General features: G+C 45.9%; 1 protein-coding gene across 4 annotated transcripts; it reads right to left on the bottom strand.

Annotated features, from left to right (window-relative positions):
* SREBF2 (sterol regulatory element binding transcription factor 2) lies at window positions 1-27,940 on the bottom strand. 4 transcript variants are annotated; one of them, XM_068940805.1, is made up of 20 exons: window positions 27,728-27,935; window positions 22,382-22,765; window positions 21,288-21,469; window positions 19,832-19,972; window positions 17,847-18,068; window positions 16,511-16,625; window positions 16,123-16,304; window positions 15,147-15,339; window positions 13,946-14,127; window positions 12,647-12,920; window positions 11,483-11,652; window positions 11,157-11,325; window positions 10,947-11,033; window positions 10,436-10,556; window positions 8,791-8,900; window positions 7,283-7,415; window positions 6,539-6,707; window positions 5,150-5,335; window positions 3,872-3,983; window positions 1-3,069 (listed from the first exon to the last, which is right to left on the bottom strand). In XM_068940805.1, the coding sequence occupies exons 1-20, from the start codon at window positions 27,807-27,809 to the stop codon at window positions 2,849-2,851; spliced, it is 3,435 nt and encodes a 1,144-aa protein (XP_068796906.1). In that variant the 5' UTR covers window positions 27,810-27,935; the 3' UTR covers window positions 1-2,848. The 4 variants fall into 4 exon arrangements, with proteins under 4 accessions (XP_068796906.1, XP_068796896.1, XP_068796915.1 ...); XM_068940795.1 differs by having other exon boundaries at window positions 19,826-19,972; XM_068940814.1 differs by lacking the exon at window positions 10,947-11,033 and having other exon boundaries at window positions 19,826-19,972; window positions 27,728-27,940.
* Window positions 27,941-27,947: the final 7 nt, after the last annotated feature.

Below are 27,947 nucleotides of genomic sequence, written 5' to 3' on the forward strand. Positions count from 1 at the left end.
TATGGTGGTAACGTTCACCTTTATTAGATAACAGATGCTCACAAGCCCTGGAACAGGGTTTTCAGACGGCAGGTATGTTCCCCTGGGAACTTTCCCATCACCAGCTGCACCTTTTATCACAAAGCATTCCTACCTTTAACTCCATTTGGATAAATAGACTTTCTTCACATAATCCATAAAACAATTTCCTCCCACCCTCAAACAAAAATGTTGCAGTATATACACACACACACACATATAAAAAACTGTAGGGACAGACGGGCAGCAAATTTATGAACAACAGCGTAGAAGGAGAGGACAAAGATCTCTTGCCCTGGAGGGGAAAGAAACGCTAAGAATGCAAAGACCCTCAGTGGATAATGGCATTACACAGACACAGAATCACACACATCATGGTTGAGGTTGGAAGGGACCTCTGGAGATCATCTAGTCCAACCCCCCTGCTCAAGCAGGGTCCCTGAAACACCATTAGCTATTGGTGTTTCAGTCTAACAGCCTCCCAAGCCCTTCTCCAGCTGGTACTCCTCGCAGCCCATCTCCTAGGACTCCGTTCACCTTTAAATGAAAAGTGAAGGCTAAGAATCTCCATTTCCCCCAAACTTTGCTCCCGTCTTACCCAAAGCACAAACTTCCAAAACATTGTACACAGAGCCAGGGAGATGTGAAATCACTCAGGAGAGTGCTACAGGTAAAGCCCTTCTGTAGCTCAGTAAAACCCCAACCTGGAAGACCAAGAGACCCAAAGCTTGGAGATGGTGTAATAGCTACTTAGAAAAAAGGTAGAATATGAGTCACCCCACAGATAGGGTCATTGATAGCCAAGAAACTCAGTAATAGGCAATTAAAGCCCCCTCCCTCCAAAAACAGCTGTTCTTATGCCAATCAGCAATTAGCATGCCTGGGACACCCACTCAAAGCAGAAGTAGCTGCTGTCATCTAAACCAGAGCGTCCCATACACTGATTTCAGATACACAAGACCAACAACCCTGCCTCAAAGCTTTCCTCCAACTTCTGACACCAGGAAGCAAGAGTCCTACCTCCACACCTGTCAGCAGAGGTGAGACGCACAGGCTGCTAGTGACCACTGCTGGGCATCCACCAGCGAGTCCTTAAGTGGGAAGAAGCACTCTCTGGTCCCCATGCTTCTGTTCCTAGCTATAGCACAGGTTCACTGTGAACGTGCTTTGCTGGGAGGCAGATTTCTCCTGGCCAGTTTCTATCTTGTTGAAGCCAGGCAACTCTATGACTACTGCAGCACATGAAATCACCCTCCCAAGATGCCAAAAGATCCCATGCAAAGTGAGACACAAGCCCCATCTTTTTCCTCCTGCTTTTTAAAGAAGCTCAAGCTCTCGTGCCCCTCTGTAAAAGCTGGATAAACGTAGAAGCATCTTGCAAAACAGCCTGAGTCCTGATTTTGCAGTAAGGAGTCATGCTGCACACACCTGCCCAGGATAGGAAAGGACCAGGCTCCTCCTGACAGTACCTGCATGCTTCTAGCTACCCACAGGCAGATTATGCACGGGGAGAAGTGGCAATGTGCACCCACCAAAGGCTGGCTTCCCTACTTGCACATGCGAGAGGGGCAATCATTTTGCACCTCTTTGGACAGACACAATAGGAAAGGCAAAGAAAAAAGAAAAGGATGAACTGTTCCCTCCCTGTCCCTAATCTGCCTCCCCCTCTTTGAAAGTCCCATGATTCAACACCTATGAGCCAGACTGCTCTGAAGGGCAATGGCAATGGAGCAGGGGGACTTCTGCCCTGAGCTGGTGCCTTCCAGTCCTGCAGCTGCTCAGCCTGCTTGTGTGACTAGGAGCTGTCGAGCACTTGGAAAAGGGAGGGAGGATGTGAAGGTAAGTTCTGGGACTGGGAATATAATGAAATAAACTGTTTCTAAAAGAAATTCAATCCGCACCAACAAAGAGGCACCACAGAAGCCTTCCCCCTTCATACAGAGGGCAGGGCTCTGCACATCCACCTCTGCCACCATCCAGCACCAAACAACCAGTGCCTTACAGGTTTCTTAAGACAGTCCTGTATATACACTCTGCTTGTAGACTGCCACAAACTCGACCCCCACCAGAAACGGCAGAAGGCAGCTCTGGTCACAGGAAGAAGATGCATGAAGTGGAGAGGAAGAGAAATCTGCTGCATTGTTCCCTACATTTTGTAAAGCCACAAACATTCCTATAAAAAAACTGTATAAAAACTGTAGAGAAATTTGCCAGGCAGGACTGGCCCCAAGCAATACTCCCAGAGCACCTCTGTAAAGTAGGGTCTAGAGGGCTTCAGTGAAAAAGAGTCTCCTGATGCACGCAACTTGAGGAAAGCTGACACCTTCCCTCTCTCTCAGGGTGGCCCGCAGGCTGAGAATGGCCTCAGACCCCAGTAACATCTCAGGGCAAGGTCTGAGTAGATCCTCTACCCTCCCAAAAGGTTCCTTTCTGCTGAGGCATTTGGGAAGGGAAGAAGATGCCCCTGAGGACAGACATAGGATGTGCCACTTTCCTATGCCTTGGGTTTACAGGCTTCTCCTCCCAGCAGGGCTCAGCACCTCCACGCAGGGGCAGTGCTTTCTGACAGCCCCCAGCACAGTCACAAAACTATAACTAGACAGATTCCTGCTGCAGTGCCTGAGAGCAAGCAAGGGGGCTAATAAAGCTAAACCCGGGGCAAGTTAAAAAACCCTCCCTCCCTCCCTCCCCCTACCCCACAGCAATCCCACTGGCACAGACCTAACCTACCACTTTTTTTTGTTTGTTTGTTTTTCTTTAAACTCAAGAGGGGAAGTCCAGGCTGACGGTTCACAAGGCTGCCTTTGTGCAACACAGCCCTGCACTGGTGTTAGGAGGCAGCAATGGCTGTGCCCCCACTCAGCTTGACGATCATCTGCTGGCAGTCATTGCACGACCGCTTGTCTCCCACTTTCTCGAGCGTGCGTGCAGCCTCAGCCAGCAGGACTGCTCGCTGGCCAGGTGAGGAGAGGAAGGAGAGGGGGAGATGGCGGCAGGCCAACAGGATAGCTGTAGCTCGCTCCCTCTGGCCTGGCAGCGTGTCTAGTTCACCTAAGCACAAAAAGGAGAGAGAAAACTTGCATCGAAGCTACCACACGCGTTACAAAAACCCTCAATGCAGGTCCCGACAGGGTCTTAACTAGCAGGCAGCACAGACATCTCTGGGCTGGCAAAGCAGAAGCAAGGCCTCAGTGTCTCCCAGCTGTGCAAAGAGATGGGAGTACACTACCAAACCCCCAAGCAATTCATTTAACTACTAAGGTGGAACAGTTTGAGCTGGAGTCAGGCAGGCACCCCAGAGCTGCTCTGGGTGATCGCTTCTTCTACAGGAATGGCCCTTTCATTTTACTTCCTAAAAGTTGCTCTTTGGGGTTCGTCCCAGCACTGAAACACAGATCTGTTTTATTAAATCCACAAGGGATTTTATAATCAGCACCATGTCTCTTGGCCCTCCCCTTTAAGATTCCTGTCTTCTGGCTTCTTATTTACCGCCTTTCAACTTCAGCCCATTGAGTTTTTCTGCCTGCAGGCACACACATGCAAACATTTTCCAACTTGTCTGCTGATACCTCCTTCCCAGAGTTGGTAGCTCCTGTTAACCTGCTTGTATCTAACATGGCAGAAGCACCTACAAGAGCTAGAGGCTCAGAGGAGTCCATTTTCCTGAGCCTCGAAAGCCATGAACATCAGGAAGATGCTGTGCAGAAGCTGCTGGCTGCAACTACAACCCCCACAACATCCTGCAGCCACGGCTGACTGCAGCCTGCTACTTGCCCAAGTGAGCCACTGCCCCATCACAGTGGGAAGCCCAGCTCCACACACAGTGGGGTGCTATTTCGGCACAGGGGCTGACCTTGCTTGCTGCTCTGGGGCGTGCGTCTCCTCAAGCTGTGTTCCAGCAGCTGGTGGGTGCGGGTAGGGCTGGCACCTGCCATCAGACGCACAGTGGCCTCATGGAGGAAAACCTGGGAGGGAAGATAGGAAAGGCAGTAACAAACTAACACAGGGATGATCCTACAGCTAAACTCAGGCCATCCCTCAGCAACAGCATTTTAAGAGCACAGTGCTGACATCTTGATAACAAAAAACCTAATTCTATGCTCCTCCTTGGTGTTCCCACCTGTCTCTAGAAAACTGCAAGTCAGGGCAATTGTAAAAAGCATAAAAACTTTAACCATATAACAGCTAGGGGCCTGGGAAAGGAGAAGAAAATCAGCAAGAAAACAGGCAGAAAATGGAAGAGTAAACTCCTGAACTTTGGCCTAGGCAAATGACTCATTCAAAACTTCCAGTCCAACACTCCCAACAGAATCAAACTTTGAAACCTGAACGCCAGGACAATTCCCTTGTTCAAGGTATTACACTTAAATTCCCTTTACAAAGGCTTAAAACTAGTCAGAATAAAGCCATCATCAACAGGCAAGGAACAGCAGTGGGGGGAAACACATAACAAGGGAGTCTTGCTAAAAGTAGAGCAACTTACTACAACCCTCTGAAGTGAGGCTTCCCCAAAAAAATCCCTCGCAATACTCCTGAGAGCCTCATCCCAAACAAGGTGATGAGCATCAATACATATACAAGGATTTTGCTCCACACCTTCTGACCACTGAAGGGCATGGGACTGTTTCCCAGAGAACATACCTTGTTTTGTTTACAGGGGGAGAAGAAAACATTGGGGACTCCAATCCTCCAGCTACCAACAGAGTAAATATATCAGGGATACAGACTGAGAAAGCTTCCTTCCACCAGTCCCTCAAGGGACTGACCCACAGCACGGAGCCAGGTTAAGAGGCCAAATGCCATGCTATTCACTTTGCAATACAGGTCTACTGCTCTTTATCTTTTAGGTAGCAACTATGGCAGACATCTCCCCACATGCAGTGGACTGCATGCACTGGAGAGGGAAGAGATCCTCCTCCACTCATCCCCACCAAAAGACTGGAGGCTGCCATAGAGAGAAAACACTGACCCAGGCACCTGGACCACCCAAGCCCATGTATACCTCAAGTTTCCAGGTACTGCAGCTTCCCTGTCATTGCCCTGTGAGTCCTGCAAAGGGCTAGTAAACTCAACTTCTGCTGCTTCTCAGGGATTAAGAGGAAAATGATAAGGAAAGAAGAGACATCATTACCTTGCGGTAAGCAGGCCTGAAGCCATGGGCCACTTTGCGCAAGCTGCCAAGGTCACGCTGGAAGCCTGTGAGCTCCGAGGCTGACGCATGATAGGTCTCGCCCAAGGCCTGGCTGGTGCTTGCCTGCTTCTGCCACAGGCTGGTGCGGAGAGAGAGCAGCAAGTCACAGGCCAACAGCTGGATCATCTGTAAGGAGCCAGGCCCCAGACACACACACAAATAAGATAACTGATCAGGCCAGTAACAGATAGTTTGCTGCACAGCTGCCCACGCAGCATCGACTGCAACACCTTCTGCCTGTCCAAAAGGCCCTCCTTGGCCCTCTGAATAGAACTATCGCCACCATAATGCACTGAATGGAGCAGGATCCACAATGAATCCTTCTGCCTAAGAAGCATCTCTACGGCCTTGTACCAACAGGTCCAGCCCACAGGATGGAGCTGTACCCAAGGAACAGCTGTCTCCTCCAAGAAAGCAAATACATCTAGAAGGCTGACCCCTACCTCAGAGAATACATGCCACAAGTACATTGCACCTGCAATGCCCCAGCCTTCTACAAAGGCCTGTCCAAATCTTGATAGCAACTAGCCAAAACCAGCAGATCCTCACTATCTGCAGAGGGGGGAAAAAAGGCAGTCTTGACACAACCCATGTTTTCCTACCCAAATCCCTTTTCCCCATCTGTTGCTGTCCCCCAGCAGTTTGTTACTCTAGCTGCTCTTAGGAGTTTCTACCTGCGCACTGTAGAAATGGAGAGTGCCTCTGTACTGCACTGCAGGAACATTGCACAGTTACTGCCAGAACATGCAATGCAACTACAATGCACTACAGCTGCCACCCAGGAGTGACAGAAGGGACCAGAACTGTGTCCCATATGCCACGCAGGCAAGCTCCAGCTTTAGGTAATCCTGGAAAGAAAAGAGACAAGCAACGCACAAACTCAGGAACAGCACAGCACAGGCCCACTTCTGCGGCAGAGGATTCAAATGCTCGAGTGCTGCCTGAAACAGAGCAGGCTTGCTTAACCAGATCTGTGTTTTACACATGTCAGCAACCTCACTGACAGGGCAGAGATGAACCAAATCAGAAGTGACCAAAGAACCAGGGAAGGGGTGACAGGTACTAGCAGGACCAGGGTGGTGGCTCAGCCAGCTGAGATCACGTTCAGAAAAGAACGAGGTACTGGCAGGACTGCTCCTCCATACAGCAGGGAGGGAAACATTTCAGTGCCCTTTGCAAGGAAAGGGAAGAGTTTTCTCCCCTACTGCCATCAGACACAGGATGAACAGAGAATGAAGACAGAAACAACAGGGGAGTGATACACCTGCAACAAAACCAACTTCAGAACTAACACCACCCCCACATGTTACCCCATGGCTTCTCTCTTACGCTGTTGAGGATGGCGCTGGAGACACCACTGGTCATGTTAAGGCTGTTCCATAAGTGGCTGCTGGCCCTCTCACAGTGACCCAAGGAGCTCTGCTGTCCATCTGCCTTCCCAGACAGTGAGGCCTGCATGGCTTTACACACATAGAAGGTGGCTTTCACTAGGGCATTCCTGAAAGAGAAACAGAGCACTGCTTTTAAGCAGTAGTATGTCATGCTGCCTCAGGGCAGCCTCAGGAGCTGAGCTCAAGCAATGATTAGCAGCAGCTTTCACCCTCCCAGCTTCAAGATCAGGGAGATCATAACTGCTTAAAGACAGAAGAAGATGAAATTGTTCCTCACCTATGCAAGCTACAGAGAAATGGAAGGAAACTGGCTAGAAAACTTAAAACGGGAAAGAGCCAACACGGTGACATCAGCCTTCTTATCACTGTGTGTGCAAATTTTGTCATTTGGTTTTTTGAGGGGGGCGAGATTAGAATGAAAACAAGAAAGCATCCACAAAGAAACAATTCTGTTCCCTGCAGACTCTTCTAATCCACAACTCTAACATCAGCCTTCAAGCCCTGACCTACGCATCAGTTGTTTGGCATGTTTACATCTCATGCGCCTGCACCAGACAGCTCTGATGTAATCGACTTGTGACTCCACAGTACAGATAAAAGCAACCACAGAACAGGTATTAAGGGAACAGCCACTCCTGGCTAGAAGGAACAGGAGTTTGAAAGTAGTAAGATGCCTACGCACTCTGACATCTCCAGGGCCTTCGGCATGCGCTCCACTTCTGTGAAATGCGACCTCACAGCCGCATCGTCCCCTCTGAGCCAACCGATTGCCATAGCAACTGCTGCTGACCACCATCTGCACACCATGTCAGGGCCTATGAAAACAGAACCACAAGTTGCAACCAAGGAGAGCACACCAAGCTAATTCAGAGAAATGGGTAGGTGTCATGTGCCTTAGCCAGTGCCTTCCACCAAGATCAGCACTAATGAGCTGGAGAAAGCAGGCAAACCAAACTGATCTCATGGGAACACAGCTGTCTGGGTGAACGCTGAAACATGCTGAAGGAACACAGCTAGATAACCTGGCAGCAAGCAAACATCCTACACCTGGCAGCAAGCAGAGTTTCAGAATCTAACCAGAATTTACCCCGTTTACTCATCTAGAAATTCCTTGCCTTTCTTCCCAATGCAGATCTCCGTTCCCCACCCTGCAGTAACAATTCCAGCAGTACATACCATGCCTCAGCACTGACCATCATCAAGCCAGCAAAGAGTTCATCAGGTCCCTGGCCCCATTTTCTTCATTATTTCACATTCCCTCAGAAGCCTCCTGGAGTCTACACAGGGCCAAAGGACAGAGGCTCTACTACCTCTGATCTGCTTTTAAATTTCATGGCAATATTGACCCAAATATACATTTCCCTTTACCCCAAAATATAAGCTCTGGATAAAAGATGTCTAGTTTCCCTCCTATGTTTGCTCTATACATTTTAATCATAGACTAATTGTCCTGTTCCTAAGAGCTCCAGCAGCATCCCAGTGAACTGCCAGGTGCTGTTTGTACCAACACCAAGCAAGAGGTACTCTAGCAACCAGCTACCAGCCAAGCCCAACTAAGTGCACAGCTCAGAGGCAGTCTACAGCTCTAGTTCTCCCACTAGATATACTCCAAGGAACCGCATCAAGTGCCTCCCATTATACATCCAGAGCTAGTCCAGAGCAGGGGCTGTAGGGCTAGAAGCTCTGGAGATGGAGGAAGGCACGTGACAGCTCCTGTAAAAGTGAGGTCAACCTGTATTTGGGCCAAGAGACCATTATTAAGCATCTCTGGGGAGTAGAAAGGTCTTCTTGTACCTCAACTGCAGTGCTACTATGCTTGTTTATATGCTACAACTTTCCTCTCATTTCACGTTGTCAGGACTAAGCTCTCACTTCAGGGTATGGTGTACTGCTTGGAACACGTCCAAAGTGCCCATCATAACTGGCAATACAAATAACTGCAACTCCACCTGGGCAGACCGTGTTACCATACACAGCCAAATTTAAGAGCCTTCTTAACCATCACCCTCTTCCCAGCCTGAGCCGCTGTACCACATTGTGGTGTGCTGCTCAATACTCATGTCTCACCCTAGGCAAGGGATGCGTTTCTGCCATGCCTGGAGTTTGGAAGGTTGAAAGGTTGTGGAGAGAGGGAACATCTCTCAGCAGTATTTCCTACAGCTGGGAGAGTTTCTGTTCTGCCAGACTTACCCAGGGCTGACTTGAGTACAGAATTGCTGGCAAAGGGTGGGGCTCCACTTCCCATTGAGTCCAAGAAAGAGTTGAGCAATTTCAGATACTCCATTGCACTGGAGAATTCACTGAAACAAGAAGCAAGGCAGACCTTCACTATGCCGTCAAACAGGAGATATCAAAGCCTGAAGGTATTTCCTAATCAGTAATGATGCATTTTTAAACAATGTTGACCCTTTAAGCCAGCAGGTGGAAGCAGAAAGTTCAAACTCTGTAGTCCAACAGTGTTGTGACTGCTTGAGAATCACAACACAAGGACTGACTGACACAAAAGACCTGCTTGAGAGTGGAAGAGCACAGACTGATTCAAGAAGGAGTATCATCAAATCTCCCTGTGTGGAAGGGCATCAGTTCAGGACTAGAGTCAACCCTAAGACTCTGACCTCATCTACAGAGATGCTGGAACCTACTGTGAGCTTTACATTACAGACATTTGCCTTAGTGTTAAGGGGTAGGGGAGGAGGCTGTACTCAAGTCCTTACAAGCAAGAGGTGGTACCAGTGTCAAGGGAGAGACAAGGCCCAGCACACAGAAGTATGTGTTGGTCAGAGAAAGTAGCATATGTGATAATGATCTAATTTCCTTGGATAGGCCTCAGTGAAGAATCCTGAGCTCCTATCTCTGGGGGAGGGGGAAAGCTTGCTGAATTCTAAGCTACTCCTGCCAACCACGAAACAGAACTTCCACAAGTATACTAATAATCTACTTCATTTATGCAAACCCTGCTACCTTTTTTCCTCATCAACGGCAGCATCTGATCACACACATCTGTATTGTGCAAGCAATTAGACTGAGCTGCTGCTCATTTTTCACAACTATGCTAGATATCAGATGCAAGATTGAAATTAAAACTAAATATATTCTATTTTTCCTATGCAAGTAGGAAAAAAAATAGACCCAAAAAATCTTCCCCATTTGAGGCTTCTGCCCATACATTTTTGGGATACAATCCTTACAGAACTTTCCATATACTTACACAACACCAGCATAACTAGAGATCAGTTAGAACAGTGTGCGGTTCTGTATAAAAAGCTCTTCCGATTCCCATACCAACCCCTTTCATTTGTTCACAGGACTGACAGAGACCAATGACAATTTGAAACATCTGCTCTCCCACTCTTGCCACCTATCAGTTCGATTGTGGTGAATGTGGCACTTCATTTAGTTACGGGAACATTCTCATGCATAATGTAGGGAGCCTGCTGAGTCATTCTCTCTAACAAGCTGGACTTTAACACTCAGTCTTGGACAGATGTTCTGGTCAATTAAAATGGTAGGTGTGTGCTAATTTTAGTGTTACTGTCAGCAGAGAAAGTGCCATCCAGTGTAATAAATCAATCAGCAGTACGCTAGCCAAAACCAGAAATCCTTATCTCATCAGGCAACAGTCAAAATTTCACCTTTGACTTCAGAGGTTTTAATATGAAGAGCTTGGGCTCACTCTTCTAAAATTGCTGCAATCAGAGTCGTGTCATGATTTCAAGTCCTGATTAAAGACTAACCACTCAGTTTGCCTCAGGGTACTCAGTGTACGATTAACAGTTTAAATGTTTCAGAGTCTACAGTACCTACAGCAGTCCTCAGCCACAGCACAGAAACTTACCATGTTTCCTCCTCCTCTTGTCCCACCACTTCTTTTCCAGTCGGAGGCTTCACAAGTGAATCCACAGCTCGCTCTAGCAGGTTCTCACAAAACGCCTGATGAACCTGTGCAATGGGATCCGCTAGAGAGAAAGAACAAACCACTTCTCTTACGCACAATGCTAGCTGCCTTCTGATATCAAGAAGGGCAGCTGGAAGAACCAAATTTTAAGGGGCAAGAGGAAGAGCAGCATAGGGAAATTCTTGAGAAATTACTGCAAAGATGTATGAAGATAAGTTATTGGGCCTTTTTACTACCACTCCGCTCATTATTAGCCATTTAAAGCTGCAGCCCATAGCCAGACATCTCTTGTGACACTTCAGCCACCCAACAGCATGGCTATGACACTTGTCTAAAGAGGACAAACCTTGGTCACCCCAAAGTCACCCCGAGACATTCAGGGCTACAATTCGGTTCTGTTCCAGCATATAAAAACACAAGTGGGATGACATGTAAAGACAGTACAACGTACAAAGGGAAGAGGCAGCGCCTACAGAGTCTGAGGAGACATCTCTCTGCTCCGCAGCCCCTCTCAACTGCCGAGAGGGCAAGCAGGTTCCTACGAGAAGAGAATGCTCTCAGACAGATATCCCCCCTTTTGTCCCAGAAAGCACAGAAGTGGAAACATTCCCAGGCCCAAAGTGCTGGGAAGTCACAAATTCAAACTAGTAGTGGTTCTTACCAGGATTCCTTTGGGTGCAATACAGACTCTCCTTTGCAGCAGATTTCACTGTCCAACTCCGCTCCACAAAAAATTTCTGTCCCAGTGGGTGACACAGCCAACGTAACGAGTCAGGAATGGCACTTCGCTCCGAGCTACATAAGCTTTGAGCTTGGCTTAAGAAGTAACTCTAGAGAAAGGAGAGACTAAGTTTGAAAACAATATGGAGGGAAAGAGAGACAAAGAACACCAAGGACAAAGTTCACTATAGACCATATCATAACTGTAGTATTAATAGAGGCATCAAGCTAGTGGCAACACTAGCTTGGTGGAAGACAAGAACTCACCGCTAGGAAGCCAAGCTTGCCTCCACAGCGGGTTTTCAAGCCAACCGCAGCCGTCAGGTGGATTTCTGCCATTGTGCTGGGTGGGATCTTTTCTTCTGCACACTCAGCCAGATTCACAGCACACAGGGCCATATGCAAACCTGAGTAAGCTGAGCTGGAGGGAAGTTTACCTACACCAGAAGGGAAGGGAAAAGGGTTAACCTTTCATACAGTAGTGGGTACTACTGTATAAGTCATTTGCAGAGATACTATCCTAAACAGGCAAACAAGAACCTATTGACATGAGAAGTCTGCAGCGCCATCGGCCTACTTTGTATTCAGGCAGCAGAACAACTATAACTGAAACTTCCCTCCACTGATACCAAGGCTGGCATTCACTGCTTTGCTCCTGCGAGAAAGACCTGTATAGCTAACAGTTACAGCAACATCTGCAAATCTTGGCTCACCACATTCATCTCTACCATGTAAGTGAACTCCTTTGCAGTCCACCCCTGTATAGGCATCTATGCAGATAACATCATGAACAAGGCCATTTTCTTGTTATCCGTGGTGGCACAACTACAATTAATGTAACAAGACTAGGCAGAACGAAATTTAGCTTGGATTTCAGATATATTTGTGGCCTATTACAATTGCAAATTGGTCTGTCAAGGAACCAGCAAAAACCTGATCATAAGGATCTTTCAAGCACTTATTTAGTACATATGCACACGTGCAGGCTTTTAAAGCATATCATCACCCACTGACAATCTGTGCTTTACACAGCTTCAGAAATTTAAATTCTTCTTCCAAAAATTAACGTTGTCCCCTGCTTCCACATTACGCTCCTAAGTGCTAGGAATGAAACAAGCCCTTAAAACACCAGTGAGAAATGACTGGACTCAATCAACTGCTGCTTGGGAAAGTCTCCAAGCCACCTCTACAGGCTCAACAACATGCAACTTGAGACACAGCTGTTGCTCAGGCCATTCTTACAGAGCCCTTTCACTGTATGCAGCTGTTTGGTTTTAGTAACTGGCTTCTGAAATCAGTCTGTTTAACTTGCAACAGCTGCCCTCCAGAGGAAAAGAGGTTGTGGTGCTCTCACCAGACCACCACAGGATCAGCTCTGAGCCTCCTTATTTGGCAAAATAAGGAGAGTAGTTTTCCCATCTCTGTTCTTACCTGTTATGTGGAGCTGATGGAGCTTGTGATATGCCAGAGCTGCATCCCGAGCACTGGTCTTGGCCTCATCCTCAAAGCCTGCAGCAGCCTCTCTTGCCCGCCACTGGTGAGAAGTCCTCTTCAGCAGCCATCGCACCAGTGCCAGCTTCTGCAGGCTATAGCGGATCACGTTCCAGGACAGGCTGCAGGCCAAGTCCAGGCGGGAAGCTGGCAGCGCTCGGCCTAGAACTGACAGGCAAGTCTGCAGGTTTGATGCAGCTGCAGCAAAATCCCCCTACAAACATCACGACAAAAGGTCGAACATCAAGAAGAGACATGGTACCACTGACAGCCTGGAAAACCACTTTCCTTAGTCTCCAAATGCAAGTAAGGCAGGCAGAAGAAACGCAGACTTTCTCAGTATACTACCCCATACCTACTCACCAGTCACAGAGACACCAACCTAATCATGGCTAAGCAGAGACATTTTGGGATCTCCTAGTCATTGAGAGTGAGATAAACTGATGTGTACAGGCTAGGACAATATCTTTAGCTGAGGCAAGTCAACATAATCAGAGTGAGCATGAAGTCAGTTTATACCAGCTCCAGACCTGGCCCTACACATCTCGGCCTCCATATGGCCCTGATCCTGTAATGGCTACGACAGCTGGGAGACGCACAGGCACTAGATAACAGCAGTTTCCTGCCTTCTCAAACAAAAATGGATGTTTCAGATCAGAAGTCAGATGTTGCCTCAACACTGGAGAAGACTTCCAAGAGGCTTGAGGACAGGGGACTGCAGTGCTCAGACATACATTTCATCACCTAGAGTGCCATACCACTACAGGCCTATAATCAGTGATAAGCAGCCAGTCAGTAGCTTCCACTGAGCTATGATCAGGACAAACCTATATTGAAACAAGAGAGAGGGGGGGGGGAAAGAAAAAAAAAAAAAAGTAGCACACCCTAAAGCACATTACTGACTGCCAGCAATCACAGCAGAGGCCAAATTCTGAAAACCAAGGTTCAGAAACCAAGACCTTGCTTCCAAAGATGGCCACAAGATGCAGCAGCAAGGCACAAGGAGAGAAATCAGGTGCCTCTTCCAACACTGATGTCTCTGCCTCACCAACTAAGGCGGAAGTAGGACAGTGATATGCTCGAGACAAACTAGCACCAAATTCTCCTTTGAAATCATACAGGATAATTAACTCTAGAAATACTATGCTCTCACAAGTGCCAACCCACAGTCCTTTTAGGCCACGTTTATCCGCACCCCCTTCCTAGATGATGCGTTTGATATAACGGAGTCAACTTTACCCGTGCCAAATCCAGGTCAGCTTGCTTGCGATGCCTCCAGAACGTCACAGATGATCTCGAGTGCAATCGAGTCACTGGCTCTCCATGCACAAGGAGCTTTATAAACACACTCAGAACAATCACTCCATTCACTAACCACAGAATCAGCGTGGGCATCATCCAACCAAACCAGCCACCTGCATCTGCGAGGGACATCCCAAAGGAAAGTTAAAGTTAACGTGGACATTGAACGCCTGGCAACAAGATGAGCAACAAGCTGGCCCGGACCCACAAGGACGCATTGCTATGTTTGACCCTGCAAAGACTGCATTTTAATCAGAAAACACACGCATCAATAGCTTTTCACCTGATCCAAGCCACAACATTCCCAACCAGAATAAAACAAGGGGGTTTTTTGCTTTGCTTTTTTTTAAAAAAAAAGTCATAAAAACTGAGTCAGCACTTACAAAAGTCCGAATCCCAGAGGTTCGAGGAAAACTATCAGATACACCCGTGAGAGTTAAATACTTTAGTGTCATTTCCCGACATTCATTAATTTCACAAAGCAACACTGAGGAAGCACATTTATCAGTCAGGGAAATCACAACATGCCTACAGAATCCCCTGTTCTTGCCTGAACTCTAAACTACACATCTCACAGAATAAGCATATTAAGCCAGTTTCAAGACCCCATAGCAACAGCATTTCTATAGAAAATTTTCACAAATTACTTCATTAATAGGTCGAAGATCAGTGAGTTATCTTAAAAATAAATGAAAAGTGAACTTTACATGAACGTGTCTGAAAAAGATCAGCAAGGACAGAAAGACATCTCATGCTGAACTACCTTTCAAGGGCCTATCTCGAGAGTCTAGGTTGCTGGGCTACAAGCAGGTGACCTTTCTAGCTTACAGTGAGCAACGGCTGTTTTGTTCAAGAACGCTGAACATGGATGTAAACTGTAACCCTGCCAAAGCACTCACTGCTAGCTCTCTTCCCACACCCAGCTCCGTGATTACCACCCCTTCCCAAACATTAAACAAAGATCTTGCAACTCCCTGAACACAATGAGTGCCCTACTGGATCACATAAACAGTCCACCTAGCCCAGCAACATGACCTGCAGCCGTCCCAAGCGGAGATGCTATTTAGGGAGAGCATGCAAGCTTGGCCACTTTCTGTGGTCCAGTCCCCTCATGCTCCAAACTGCTCTAATTCGTTACCTGACTCAATGGTCAGCACGTTCCTGCCAGAGCTGTGGCGCACGAGGCTGTCAGACTCTGGGGTTCCTCGGCCGTCCAGAAGGGATGTTAGAGGATTGAAGGAGAGGCAAAGGAACGTGAGAGCACAGAGGAGTATTCGAGAGCGATCCACCATGCCAAGGGCCACAGGAGGAGAGTCAGGTTCATCTTTAACCTTCAAAGAATTAGGAGCGGAGAGAAGAACAAGAGGAAAAAAAAAAAAAAACCTGCTTAATCTGTAAAACAAAAAATGCTTATGCAAAGGGATGGGGTGGTGGGGAAGAAGAACAAGTTTTAAAATTTGCTTTTAAGATCAGCAAGAACTCCAGTGAAGTTTTCCTTGGCTCAGCAAGATGAGGCTGAAGTATTCCAAGCGTCCTCACCTTCCTTCTGCTCTCAGCCATTTCAGTCAACGTTCCCCAAAACCCTGTTTTAGGCCAGGATTAACTTTCACTGCACTTACTCTTCTGAAAATGCCCTGTAAGACCCACTACTTCTGTGATACCTGCAAAATGAACCTGTCAGCTGAAGACAGTTAACAGCTTTCTAGTACTATGGTTAATTACAGTCTCATTACCCACAGTTGATGTCATCATTCTTTTTCCAGTTCTCCTGCTTTATTCACAGAACATATACCATCTTGAAAGCCACAGGCTCTTTGGATCACATATATTAACTATAAATCCACACAGAATCTGCACGTGTTGAAGTCTAAGTGCTGTTCCTCTAAAAGGTAATGTATGACTCAGACCTTATAGCTCAGGAAGTAGTCTTGATCCTTCAAAAAAGCCTTTCTCCCATGCACCTTCCTCATCTGTGCAAAGCACCTCTGACCCTTACAGCTCTCCTTGCCAGAGGTCTGCTGGCTCCACTGTTGAAAGTTAGGAGGATTCAAATTTTGGCCCTTATGTATCTCTGAAGTAAATGCCTTGAATTTGACAATTCAAGTCACAGATACCTTTGCATCATCAAGGAGTGGACTTCCTGGCTCTGAATCAATGGAATAGGGAGAAAAGCCGGCCTGGGATCCCGAGTCAGAGGCTGGGGGAGACATCAGTAGAACGTTCTGGTTGAAGTAATCTATCTTCAGGTCTGCCTCATTGTCAACCAGACTGCTTAGGTCAATGCCCTTCAACAGCTCTGCAAAAATCAGAGAGCGTATTAGATGCCTATTTCTCGATCCTACGTCATGTCAGTCTTGCTCAGATTGGCTCTGCCACTTGCAAGAACACCGGCCACCATCAATGCAATTTGCACATGTCTGCCTCTGTCAATGGTAAGAAATTGCAAGATTCAGCATACGTTCACATTGACTACCTCCCTCCTGCACAACCCCCACAACTTACTGTTTTTTTGGTTAGCCAACTTCAGAACCATGTTCTCCTGTCTCAGTTTATGGTTGGCCTGCTGTAGGTATTTAATGTAATCGATGGCTTTTCTCAGGACTCCAGACTTGTGCATCTGCAAGGAATTAACACATATGGAAAGTAGTTTATACGAAGAGTATCAAAAGGGTCACCCCTGCTAGTAGTAATACCACAACCCCCACTTTGTGGGTCACGTGGGGGATACAAAGAAAAGGGTGTAAAGAACCACTCAGGAGCAGCAACAAAACTAATGGTGGGGCCACACTCTAGGGGCAGGATACTGTACTTTGAAAGAGGCACAAGGACTGGGCAATAAGCCTTGAGCAATTGTGTCTGGGGTCTTTCAAAAGTCTGATAAAAACAGTACAATGCAAACAGATTAACACCCAAATTACAAAGTTCACGTCTAGATTTCAACCATGAACAGTTCTTTGGAAGTATCAGTTTTGAAAAGTGGCTCTTCTTTAGGATGGAACTAGCTCTTATGAGTTGACTGTGGTTCACTGTTTAATTCTGAGATAATCAGTTCTCTTACTGCCTCAGCCCCTTGTCCAACCCCATGAAAATATCTGCTTCCTGCAGAGGCTGCCAGATTTAGCTTGTAAACACAGATACAAAGCACTATGAAACTGCTACACATTACCTACTTTTAAATCTTAAGCTTCCAATTCCACTCAGCAATAGGAGGTGACTTCACTAATGCACATACTTAGATAGAGACATGCACACACACAGGCATCAAAGGTCCTACTCCTGCTCTGCCAGAGCGAGGTAAAGTGAACAGCACAACTCTGAACTGGACTCACATGTGCTACAAAAAAGTTTCTAATATTAGAGTAAACAGGAGTTTTTACAACTCAAGATCTAAAGGAATCAAACTGGAAAGCTCTGTGCAAGAATTTTTTTTTTTTTTTTTTTTTTTTTTTTTACAGGACAGCTAGAAGTGGAAGCAAGGAATCTGCTTCCCTACTGTAGTTACCAGGAAAAGGAAGTGTAAGTTATGCAAACTCTGATTTGGCCAGAGTTATCAAAACATGCACTTCAGGTCCTCCGCTTGGAGGACCTATTTAAGACCTTATGCTTTTGTTCTCATTTTGAAGAAATACTACCGCTAGCATAATAAAATGAACACTAATTGTATTCACTACGCGTTCCCCTTATTTCCATCTCACAAGTATTCTTCAGTCTTATCCCAATACACATATACAGTCTTCTAACATTTAATACTGTCCAACTGCTTCACTTGGTAGAGCAACACACACCTGAGGACACAAGTATTTATGACACTAAATTTCCTCTTATTCCAGAACTTTACCTTGGCATCTGTCCCCATGACCAGATCCTTCAGCTCAATGATCTTGTCATTTATAGATGACCGATAACGCTTTTCAATGATGTTGTGCGTTGTTCTCCTTTCTCCTTCTTTAGGCGGCTCTGGCTGTTTAACACCCCCAGGCACTTGTTTGATAGGCACCTTTTCTTGTCCCATCATCACTGGCATTGTGGTCAAAATGGTCCCATTGCTCCCAACTAGGGTCTAGAAAGACCACATATAACAAGTGTTCCTAGCAATCAGCTAGCTTAATTACAATTTATGATGTTAAGAGCAAAAGAAGTAAACAGAAGTAGATGCAGGAAAAGTTTGTACAGCTCAAAAAGGAAGAGGTATGCCAATTTCCTCATATGCTCCCCAGCTGGCAAGAACAACGGTACAGCAGCACAGGAAGAATCTGCCACACTACCTCCCACACCAGTCACTGTGGAGTAAGAAGATCTCTTGTTCTCCAGGAGCATCACCCAACACTCCTTCACCAATACCATGCTATGTTTATCCACTAAACAGAGAACTAGATTAAGGATCTTCCTAGCTCCTAGAATCCTTCTACCCCCAAGTCTCCAAATCCATCTTTCACATGGGCAATACAAATTCACCAAAACAGCAACAGACAATGCCACCTCTGAACAGGTAGCAAGAATGTTAGATAGGACCCAGCCACAGAAAAACAAGTTCTGGCTTGAGCAGTGCAGCTGATTTGGATTAAGTGAAATAAAAACAAAAATAGGTCTATCACTACTTTTCAAGCTATAAAAACGCTTTAAGATGAGGAACTAAGGCAATGAGTGGTGCCCATTGGCATGAAGAGCTCAGAGGCTTGGACATCTAGGCCTGTAAAAGACCATCTCCACCAAACCAAAGCAGTATGTGCTCTGCAAGAAAATGAGATGAATCCCACCAGAACAGTTGCACAGAGCAGCTTTCTAGGATAGTCAGAGTAATGAAATAATTTAGACTGCTTAACCTAGCAAAACAATGTTGAGAAGGGTATGACTGGTCTCTAAAGTACATCAAGGAGCAGGAAAGTGGTCAGGGAGAGGAAAAGTTATTTAAGCTAAAAGACACTGACACAACTGAGAATAAAATATCTATGACCAAATTTAAGAACAATTTAGATTTTGAAACAGTCTAAGAGGGACAGTAGAAATACATTTAGTTTCAAGTTGGAACTTCATAAAGTGAATTTAAGATCTCCATCTATGTCCAATTTCCACCAAATTTCAATGAGTCCAAAAAGCTCATGGACTGTGTATCTGCCAAACAGACACAATCACTTAAGCCTCACCTCCATGTGAGATCATCACCTAAGAGCTAGTAAATTGAAGATTTTAGTCTAGCTACTAACAAGTGTATAAGCAGCCTACCATGCCATCCAAATAACAACTAAACAAAAATCCTGAAGTCCAGACTACTAAGTTTGTCTTCAGCAGTAAACGTTTGAACAGAGACATCCTTTCAGAATGCACCAGACGGCAATAAAAGCATCTTTGGGAGAACAAATTTCTCCTGGAGTTGGTAACAAGTTAAAGCCTTGACGCACAGCTGACCTCTCCAGTGCTTATAGTGAACTCTCCTGCCAGTCCCCTTTGAAGGGCAGTCTAATTCGTTTTTTACGTTCAATATTCTGCTACTGAGCAGAAACAAAGTTCCACAGCTATTTCGAGTTGGATAGCTTTCAGTTTTAAGTATCTTCTTGTTCAATAAAGGTTAAAAATCGCATGGAATTCTTAGGTCATACTCCTCACCTTGTACTTCCAGAAAAAGGTAAACAGAAATGTGCCCTTGGTCTTTGCTGGCTGGCCATGGGAGGCTGCCAAAAACGTACAATCTGTGTGTTTAGCCTTGGCAGAAACAGGGTATTACTCACTTTGGGCATGTTTAGAGCAGCACTCAAAACCCCTCCCACTTGCATCACTGAGGAAGTAACATCGATGAGCAAGCAAAAGGAAAATTCATACCGGTACCTGGAGAGCTGTGGTCTGAATAGGAGCAGTGAGTGCTGTGAGTGCTGGATTCTGAACGGCAGCCATAACAGGATTACCATCCGCCTTCAGAGTTGTCAAGACAAGGGAGTCTGTTTTTATGATTTGAGGCTGGACCAGAACCTAGATCGAAAAGAGTTACAGATGAAGGGAAGGGTAGGTACGTATTTTTCTGTTGATCTCAGTAGCTAGAGATAAGCAACCAAAGAATTGTGACTTTACATCTCAGTGGATGACAAAAGGGTGGAGCCACCCTTTCCACTTCTTTTCCACAAAAGGGTGGGGCCACTTCTTTCACCACCTGGATTTTTTTTTTTTTTTTAATGTACACACCAGACCCCAGGGCAAACTCTCCCAACCACACAGTCTTAACAGAGTTGGAAGGAGGGATCACAGGAACCACAGGATCACTGATTTTCAAATCAGTGACCAGAAATAAACCAACATGTAAAATCATAAAAGAGTCGACAGAAGAAGCTCCTTCTCCCTCTCCAATTACACCTATTATTAGCTCCCTACATTAACAGGCTGAGTACTCAGAATCTAACATGGTACAACAGCCTAATTTGGCTACAGTACTTCTCATTGAACACCAGTGATGGTCATTTTCCTCTGGCTTAACTGAAAGGATCAGTAGCACAAACTTCATACAGATCCGAGCCAAGAAGAAATTACTTTGGCATAACACAGCATGCTCTTACTTGTTCAACTATCTTGGTTACTCCCAAACATAAAGAACACTACAGATGGTGTAATATAATTGAACCAGAGTGACAATTTCGTGAGTGTCCCCTCCTCAAAAGCATCTTTATGTAATACAAAGAAACAAGACGTTCACTCTTACGTGTGTGTTTTCAAACAAAATCATATGACACTGTAGCAGCAAAAGAATCCACAAAACTGTGGCAGAAGCATTTCAAGAAGACGTTCCCATACCAGCAGCCACTCATAAGGCATGGAATAAGTGGTAGACTTGCAAAGAACTAGGAAGAAGTCAAAGAAGGCTTGTCCAGATAAGGTTTCCACTCTCGTCTGATAACACCGAGTAACAAGACTATTTTAGCCCAAGTTTAGTTATGCAGGTGTTTTTTCTATTTAATCAAAAAAGCTTCTGAACACTGTCCACTATTTAAAAAAAAAATCACATAACTGCTCACAACAGGGACTCTCATGCCTAGCTTACAGCAAGTAAAATGCTTCTAGAGTACAGACTGGCTAGAAACACCTCTCACACCTGAAAACACATGTGCAAAAGCAATTCTGCAAGGAACCGGCAGCCCCACAACTGTCACCACCCTTCCCTTGACAAATCGGAAGTCCAGACCTGCAACAGCAGTTTCTCCTTCTGCTGGATCCCTCTCCTCACTCCAGAGCCATCCCAACTACATCCGTGAAAGTGCTTTGCATAACCTTTTATCCATATCACATTTTTACTTACTGGAACTTGCTGGACCTGTGGTGCAGCTACTGTCTGAACCGTAGCTGGTGTTAACGTCTGGATGGTGCCATTGGCAGCTTGCGTTAACACTCTCTGGGCCTGCACAGTCTGCACTTGCTGCTGGATGGTAACCGGCTGAACTTGGGAGGACGTCACCAGGCTCTGAACTTGAGGCTGAAGAACTGAAAAGCAGACAAGACGTGAGGAATAGTCCAAAAAACACAGGTCTCTGTCTTGTAGCCCATAAACCCTACTAGCCTCTTTCTTCCTCTGCCCAGAGCACCCCGGAAGACAGCATTCATCTAACACATCCCACAAGTCAGTAAGATTCCGACTCCTTCGATGTCTCCTGCAAAAGGACACTGCATCTAGATTAGCAGCTTTCCAGAATACAGAGAGGATCATTTAAGAGAGAATAAGGTCAAAAACCTTTGGGTCTAATAGCACAGGATTCTTTACTTCAGTTACATTACACAGCACATCTAACCAGCACTTCCCTACTCCTACCGTTCTTGGCTGATCCTAGGATCCTATTTTCACATAAAGACTCAACATCTATCCAAAAAGAAATCAAGACAATTTACATTCACAAGGTCCAGTCCCCTGCAAGTGTCTTTGCTCACCGGCAGCGTTACACTTGGGACTTCAGTACTTGAAATACTACGCCTTCATTCCAGACTGCCACATGGAACAGGCTGGAGCTTCAGGAGTGAATTTGCCCATTACACCCACCCGCAGGAGGACAGGGATGCTGACAGTTATCCGTAGACATACTTTTTCCCAAGCCTCCAAGGAGCCATAGGAGAGAAGGCCATAACAAAGAAGAGCAAGAAGAGAACTGTCGCAGGAGGTTGAAAAGAATTAAGAACTCATTTATGGAAGTTTTTTAGGCTCACTGAACCTGAAAGAAAGCACTCAGCTTCAAAGTCATGCCATGCAGTAGAGGTAACTGCCCACAGGCAACATTGCAAAAGGGGGAGCTTCGGACATGTCATAGCCAAGGATACTTTTAGAACTTGAATATCCAGGCCCTTCACAGCAGGTACAATACACACATCCATATTCTGAGCCCCCCCACCTACCCCAAACCCTACCCTGAAAACTTGTAGCTGCATTCTGGTATAGTACTGGCTGCTGGATAATCCTGGTCTGGGGAGCAGAGCTGAAGGTTGGCGTAATCATCACAGTCTGTTGCTGGAGCTGAGGCTGGAGCTGGGGACGGGGCTGAAGGAGTGGTGCAGACCGCTGGGGGGCAGGGGGTGTTGACTGAGGCACTTTGACTTGAACACTCTGAAGCTGGGGAGAGGCAGCAGGGGGTGGAAAGGACTGCAGCTGCACCTGGCTGTACGACCTCTGCAACTGAGGGTCCACAGTCCCGTTGCTGGTACTGCCACTGCTGCCCTGGAACGTGCCACATAGATGATCCGAAAACAAATCTGGAAAGTCCCCTGCCTGGTTACTGACGAACTGCAACATCTCTGTAAAAAAAAAAGAAGAAACATTTTCAAAGGCTACTTTCATCCCAATACACTTTTCCACCTGCCATCAGGTTAGGACTCAAAGGGTGCGCATGCACAGAAGGGAATTCTGGGCGTTCTGAGACCTTAAAGAAAACGTTGCGCTAACATCTCCTAGAGAAATCAAAAAAGCGGCCAGTACTGGGGCACCATTGCTACTATTCGGAGCAAAAAGCAAAATTCTGCTACAACATTTTCCCAGACTATAGGATTCAAACAAAGATTAGAATTTAAAGCCATCCTCAGTTTATTAAAAACATCATCAATTCTGTTTCAGCTGATACTTGCAGAAGGAAGAAAGCAAGCAGCTGCACAATGCCACTACTAGCTCTTCTTCCACATAACTTTTAGGAAGGCATAGAAAATGAAGAGGCAATGGAACTTTTAGGGAGGCAATGGAAAAATGGAGAAATGGGGATAAGAATTCACCTTAACTTAGGTTTTTTGTTTGTTTGTTTGTTTTGTTTTTTTTGTTTTACTTTTAAGCTTACAAGAAAGTCTGGAACAAAAAAAAAAAAGAATAAAAAAAGGAAATCACACTTACAGAATTTCAGTGGGAGAAATCCATGCATATGTGTTTTAAGCCACCAAACCCCTTTTTTATTAGAAATTGATTGTTTCTTATTTATGCCTTGCCTGTAATCACTGCACAGTTTCTCTCCATCCCATCTTCCCCAGGATTTTATTAGACCCATTTCAAGAGGCTTCCACCACAAAGCTGTAATTGTCCCCCACAGAGGAAAATTCCACAACTAAGAGATCATTGTTCCTAACTGAAGTTTTCTCTTCCCTGTTTAATCCAATTTAATCCCGTCGTACACCTTAAGCAATCGGAATGCTTCCCCTGGTCTGTGTGTACTCAGTGGCATGAGGTGTCAGATTTGTTCCCCGTTCCAGGATCTGATCGCTCTACACAGGCTCTTCCATAGTTTTCTTAAAGTGCTATTGTTTTTCCAGAATTTATAATTAAATAATATATTACAAGTTAGAAAGTAGAAAATACATTGCTATAGTTTATAGGAAAAATTTGGCAAAGGGACCCTTAGCAGAATCTTTTTTCCATCCACCAGATTGTAACAAATACAACAGATTTTCCCTACGTGACTTAAGAAGGGGCTATAAGGAAGTAAACTCTCCATGAGATGTTTCAGTGGAAAGTGTTCCAATGATAAAAGGGTTATTAATATTTTGTCTTTACACCACACTATGCTTCTCCAAAACGCCACCCACACATTATCCAATTAATTTGAACAGCACCCCAAGAGAGAGTAGAGCAATCCTCATCCAAGCTTCTTGCTCCTTTAACAAACATCTTATCATATTCTTCATCTTTACTTTTACCTTCATTCTTAAGAAATCAAGTCTGATAAAGCCAGAAGTTTGGGAAGGATTTGTCCTAATGACTTATTTATAACCTGAAAATAAGTTGACACTGCTTCACCTGTAAGAAGCCTAGTAAGAAACCTAGTTCTATCTGGTAATGACCACCAGCTATCCTCGGAGACCTGCCTGACCAGCCCCTTGTCTCAGCAGTTATCTAGATGAATGAAAAATTTGTATACAATACCTCAGGAAACTTTCACAAAACTTTACCAAAACAAGTAGGGCTGTCCAAAAGATTAACACTTCTGAATAATATCTAAAATGGATGTTAAGCTAGTCAAAATTATAGCAAATTTCCAGCCTCAGTTAAACTGACTGCAGCTAAGACCATCCTAAATAACCTTCACCGTTATAAACTTATGAATGCTAACAACAATGTACCCTATCAAGCTTCTAACCATCTGAAAAATTTATTAGATGCCACTACTGCATGTAGGAAAAAAAAATTATACAAGATTTGTTCCAGAAGAGCAAATTCCAGTGAGGGAGCTAAGTTACAAGTACTGTATTTTAAAGAGTATCTTGTTTAATTAGAGATCATTTAATATTTTATAAAAAAAAACTACTCTAACTAGCTAAATCCCATCTTTATTAGAGACTGGCTAAATGCAAAAAGTCTAGAGATGAACTTTCAGAAATTAGACTACTGGGGGATCAGAAACACTTTCTGAAAGTGCCCGACAGCTTTCCCTAGTAGCAATAGAAGGGAAAGGAGAAGCTGTAGAAACAGCAAGAACCCAATCTCTCTCTCTCTCTCTCTCTGAGAACTCCTTTGCCAACACAAAGAACAGGGCAAACATAAATAAACTATTAGGATGTTTGTGTGCTTTTGGAGGATAGCCCTCAGGCATCAATTTGGTGATAAACCCATCATTTTCAGATTAGCTGCACCCTCTGTGCTGAAGGTCTCAGTCACTACAGAGGAACAAGATATTGCTGCAGAAAACAATACCGAGCAAACACAGAGCTAGAAAATATCCACAAGATATCGTCAAAGTCAGTCCACCTATGACTTCTACTTCTTCCAGATCAGTGTCCAAGTACCTTATAGAAAAGTACAGTGCTTAAGCTACAGCTTCAGTACAGCTACTACGTATTGCACGCACCACCCTCCTAGAAGGTTGCTAGGTGTTTGTGAGCATAGGCTGCTTTTCAGAGAAACTCAAAGAGTAGCAGATTAAGCTACAGACAGAGTTGAAAAGATACTTTGACATGAATGTAAAAAACCAAAATCTAAAAAACAAAAACGTACTTTTTAACCATGACCAAATTAAACTCCCTAGGGTAAGGAAATGCAAAGATTACATCACGGATCATCTGGTTCTCAAAGGTCTTTTTCCACTAGTGCGGTTTTTGTAGCCAACACAGCAGTCAGACTGCAGTACTACGAAGTTCGGGAAGAAAGTTACATTTGAACACCATGCAGAGTTAGGTTATTGTTCAGTTATTGGAACTTCTGACCAAAAGCTGTGTTCACCCACTTGAAGCCCTGGACTGATTTCACACCCGATCTGGGAACCTGACTTTACAAAGAATTAACTTCCTAGAGCAGTCAAGGCCATTCACTAATCAGGGTCATTCACCCTTTAATTTCTTCCAAGTCCAGACTTAAAATAAAAAGCTGTACAGCAAGCTGTGAGGATCATTCAGACCCAAAATTGAGAGGACTGCTGAGATTTAGGCAGCAAACAAGAAGTAAAAAAAAACAAAAATACCCCCCACACACAAACCAAAACCCTTGCAGAATTTTAAATCCTGAGATGAGTTCACATCAAAATAAAAAAACCAGGACTCTATTATATCATCTCTCCAGGAAAATCCACTCCATTCTGAGTAAGGTAAAAGACCTTCTCCTTTCTCACCGAGTTCCACATTCCTGAACCACATTTCACTGAGAAAACACCAACAGCTCAGAAGACCTGGCTCAAAGCTCATTAGAACTTGCCTCAGCTTCCATGCAGACCTATAGAAGACATTATTTTGCAGACAACAATAAACATCATCTTTAATTCGCATCATGAACTTTATCAGTGATAATCAAGCCCCTTGCATTTTCCTAAGACAGATGCTTGTTTTACATATTACGGAGAAAAGAAACTGCCTCCAATGGCTACCAATTGCCCTGCAAATCAATTGCAATCAAACTTAAAAGCACCAGTTCAGTTCTGTCTTCCACCTATTAAACAAGGACGCTTTAGATACACACACACACCCCCCTCAAAGTAGACCTTTGTTTAGGATTACTGTTCAGCAAAGTCAAAAAAGATATTCAACAAAGCAAGTCAGAGCAGTGAATTTTCTTATTTCTGCTGAGGACCTGTTTTAATTTTCAGTCTAGATCAGATAATTAGTCCAACTATAGTTTTTACAGGTTTCCAGGAGCTGTTCAAGAAAAAAAAAAATAATAATAATATAATTCATTCTAGCTTTGTACTTCAGCGGAAAAAACATTTCTTCTCATTTATCTGACGTCTGGCGTAAACGTTAAAGCAATTTATGATGACATAAGGAACAAAAGGAAAATTTAACAGTTACATCCGTTTCATTTTTAGAATAAAGACGTGGAACAACCTCCTCTGAAAGGAGCTAGCGGCAGCACAATTCCATCCATTCTTTATAACAGACTTCAAACCAACCAGTGGAAAAAAAAAAAAAACCCAAAACGGACAACACAGCACCGTTTGCTGGATAGACTCGGGATGGAAAAAGGAAATGGAAAGGCAATTAACTTTTTGTTCCCCCCCCCCCTCAAATCCTTGATCATTTTAACAGCCAAAAGCTCCGAGTTCGAAGAAGCGCGCAGCAGCTGTCCAACTCCGACAGGTGTGCGTGCCCTCCAGCTGGGCCGCCAGCCTTGCGCCTTCCACCCCTGCTACCCTCTAACATCGCTTTTTTTTTTTTTATTTATTTTTTATTTTTACGACCGCGGTTATTGCCGTAACATCCCAGTACCACCCCGAGTGACTCAGTCTTGGTAAAAAGTCCTTGCCCAACAGGACTGGCCATCAGCTCGCCGGGCCCCGACGGACCACACCACCGAGGGCGATCCCCCCGCGGCGGGTTTCCAGCCGCAGCCAGGGAGCAGCGGCGGCGATGCCACCCGCGGGACGCGCTCCCCACGCGGGGAGAGCCGGAGCCACCCAGCAGCGGCCACTACGGCGCCACCCGCGTCGCTCTGCGCTGCGGGGGTGGGTGGGGGGGGGCGGACACCTCGCGGGCAGCCCCACTCGGGATCCCCCTCCCACGGCGGCTCCGGGGCAGCGCTCCCCCGCACCGAGCGCCTCCCCCTACGCCCCACGCGCCGTCACACGAGGACCGAGCAAGGCCGCACCCCCTCCCCACGCAGCTCTGCCTCCCGTGGCAGGCCCACGGACACCTCTTCCTCCCCCCGCGCGCCCTCGCACCCCCCGCTCGGGGCTGCCCCACGCGCCTCTCCACCCGCCGGGCGCGGCTCGCCGCCTCGCCACGGGGGCCAGGGAAGCTCCCCCCCCCTCCCCCTCGCTCCCCAACGGTCACAACGGCCCCCGCCGTCCCTCTCACCGTCGATGTCACCCAGCGTGAGCTCGTCGCCCAGCTCAGTCAGCGCCTCCATGTTCTCCGCGCCCAGCTCGCCGCTCTCCATCGCGCACGGGCCCGCCCCGCCCCGGCAGGCCGCACCAGGGCATGAACCGCCGCCGCCGCCGCTCAAGCCCGGGTTCCCGGCGAGCGCCGCCGACCCCGCGCCATCTTGGGCCGCCCACGGCCCGCCGGCCCCGCCCCC

The sequence above is a fragment of the Struthio camelus genome, chromosome 1 (assembly GCF_040807025.1).
Source record: "Struthio camelus isolate bStrCam1 chromosome 1, bStrCam1.hap1, whole genome shotgun sequence".
Taxonomy (NCBI): Eukaryota; Metazoa; Chordata; class Aves; order Struthioniformes; family Struthionidae; genus Struthio; species Struthio camelus.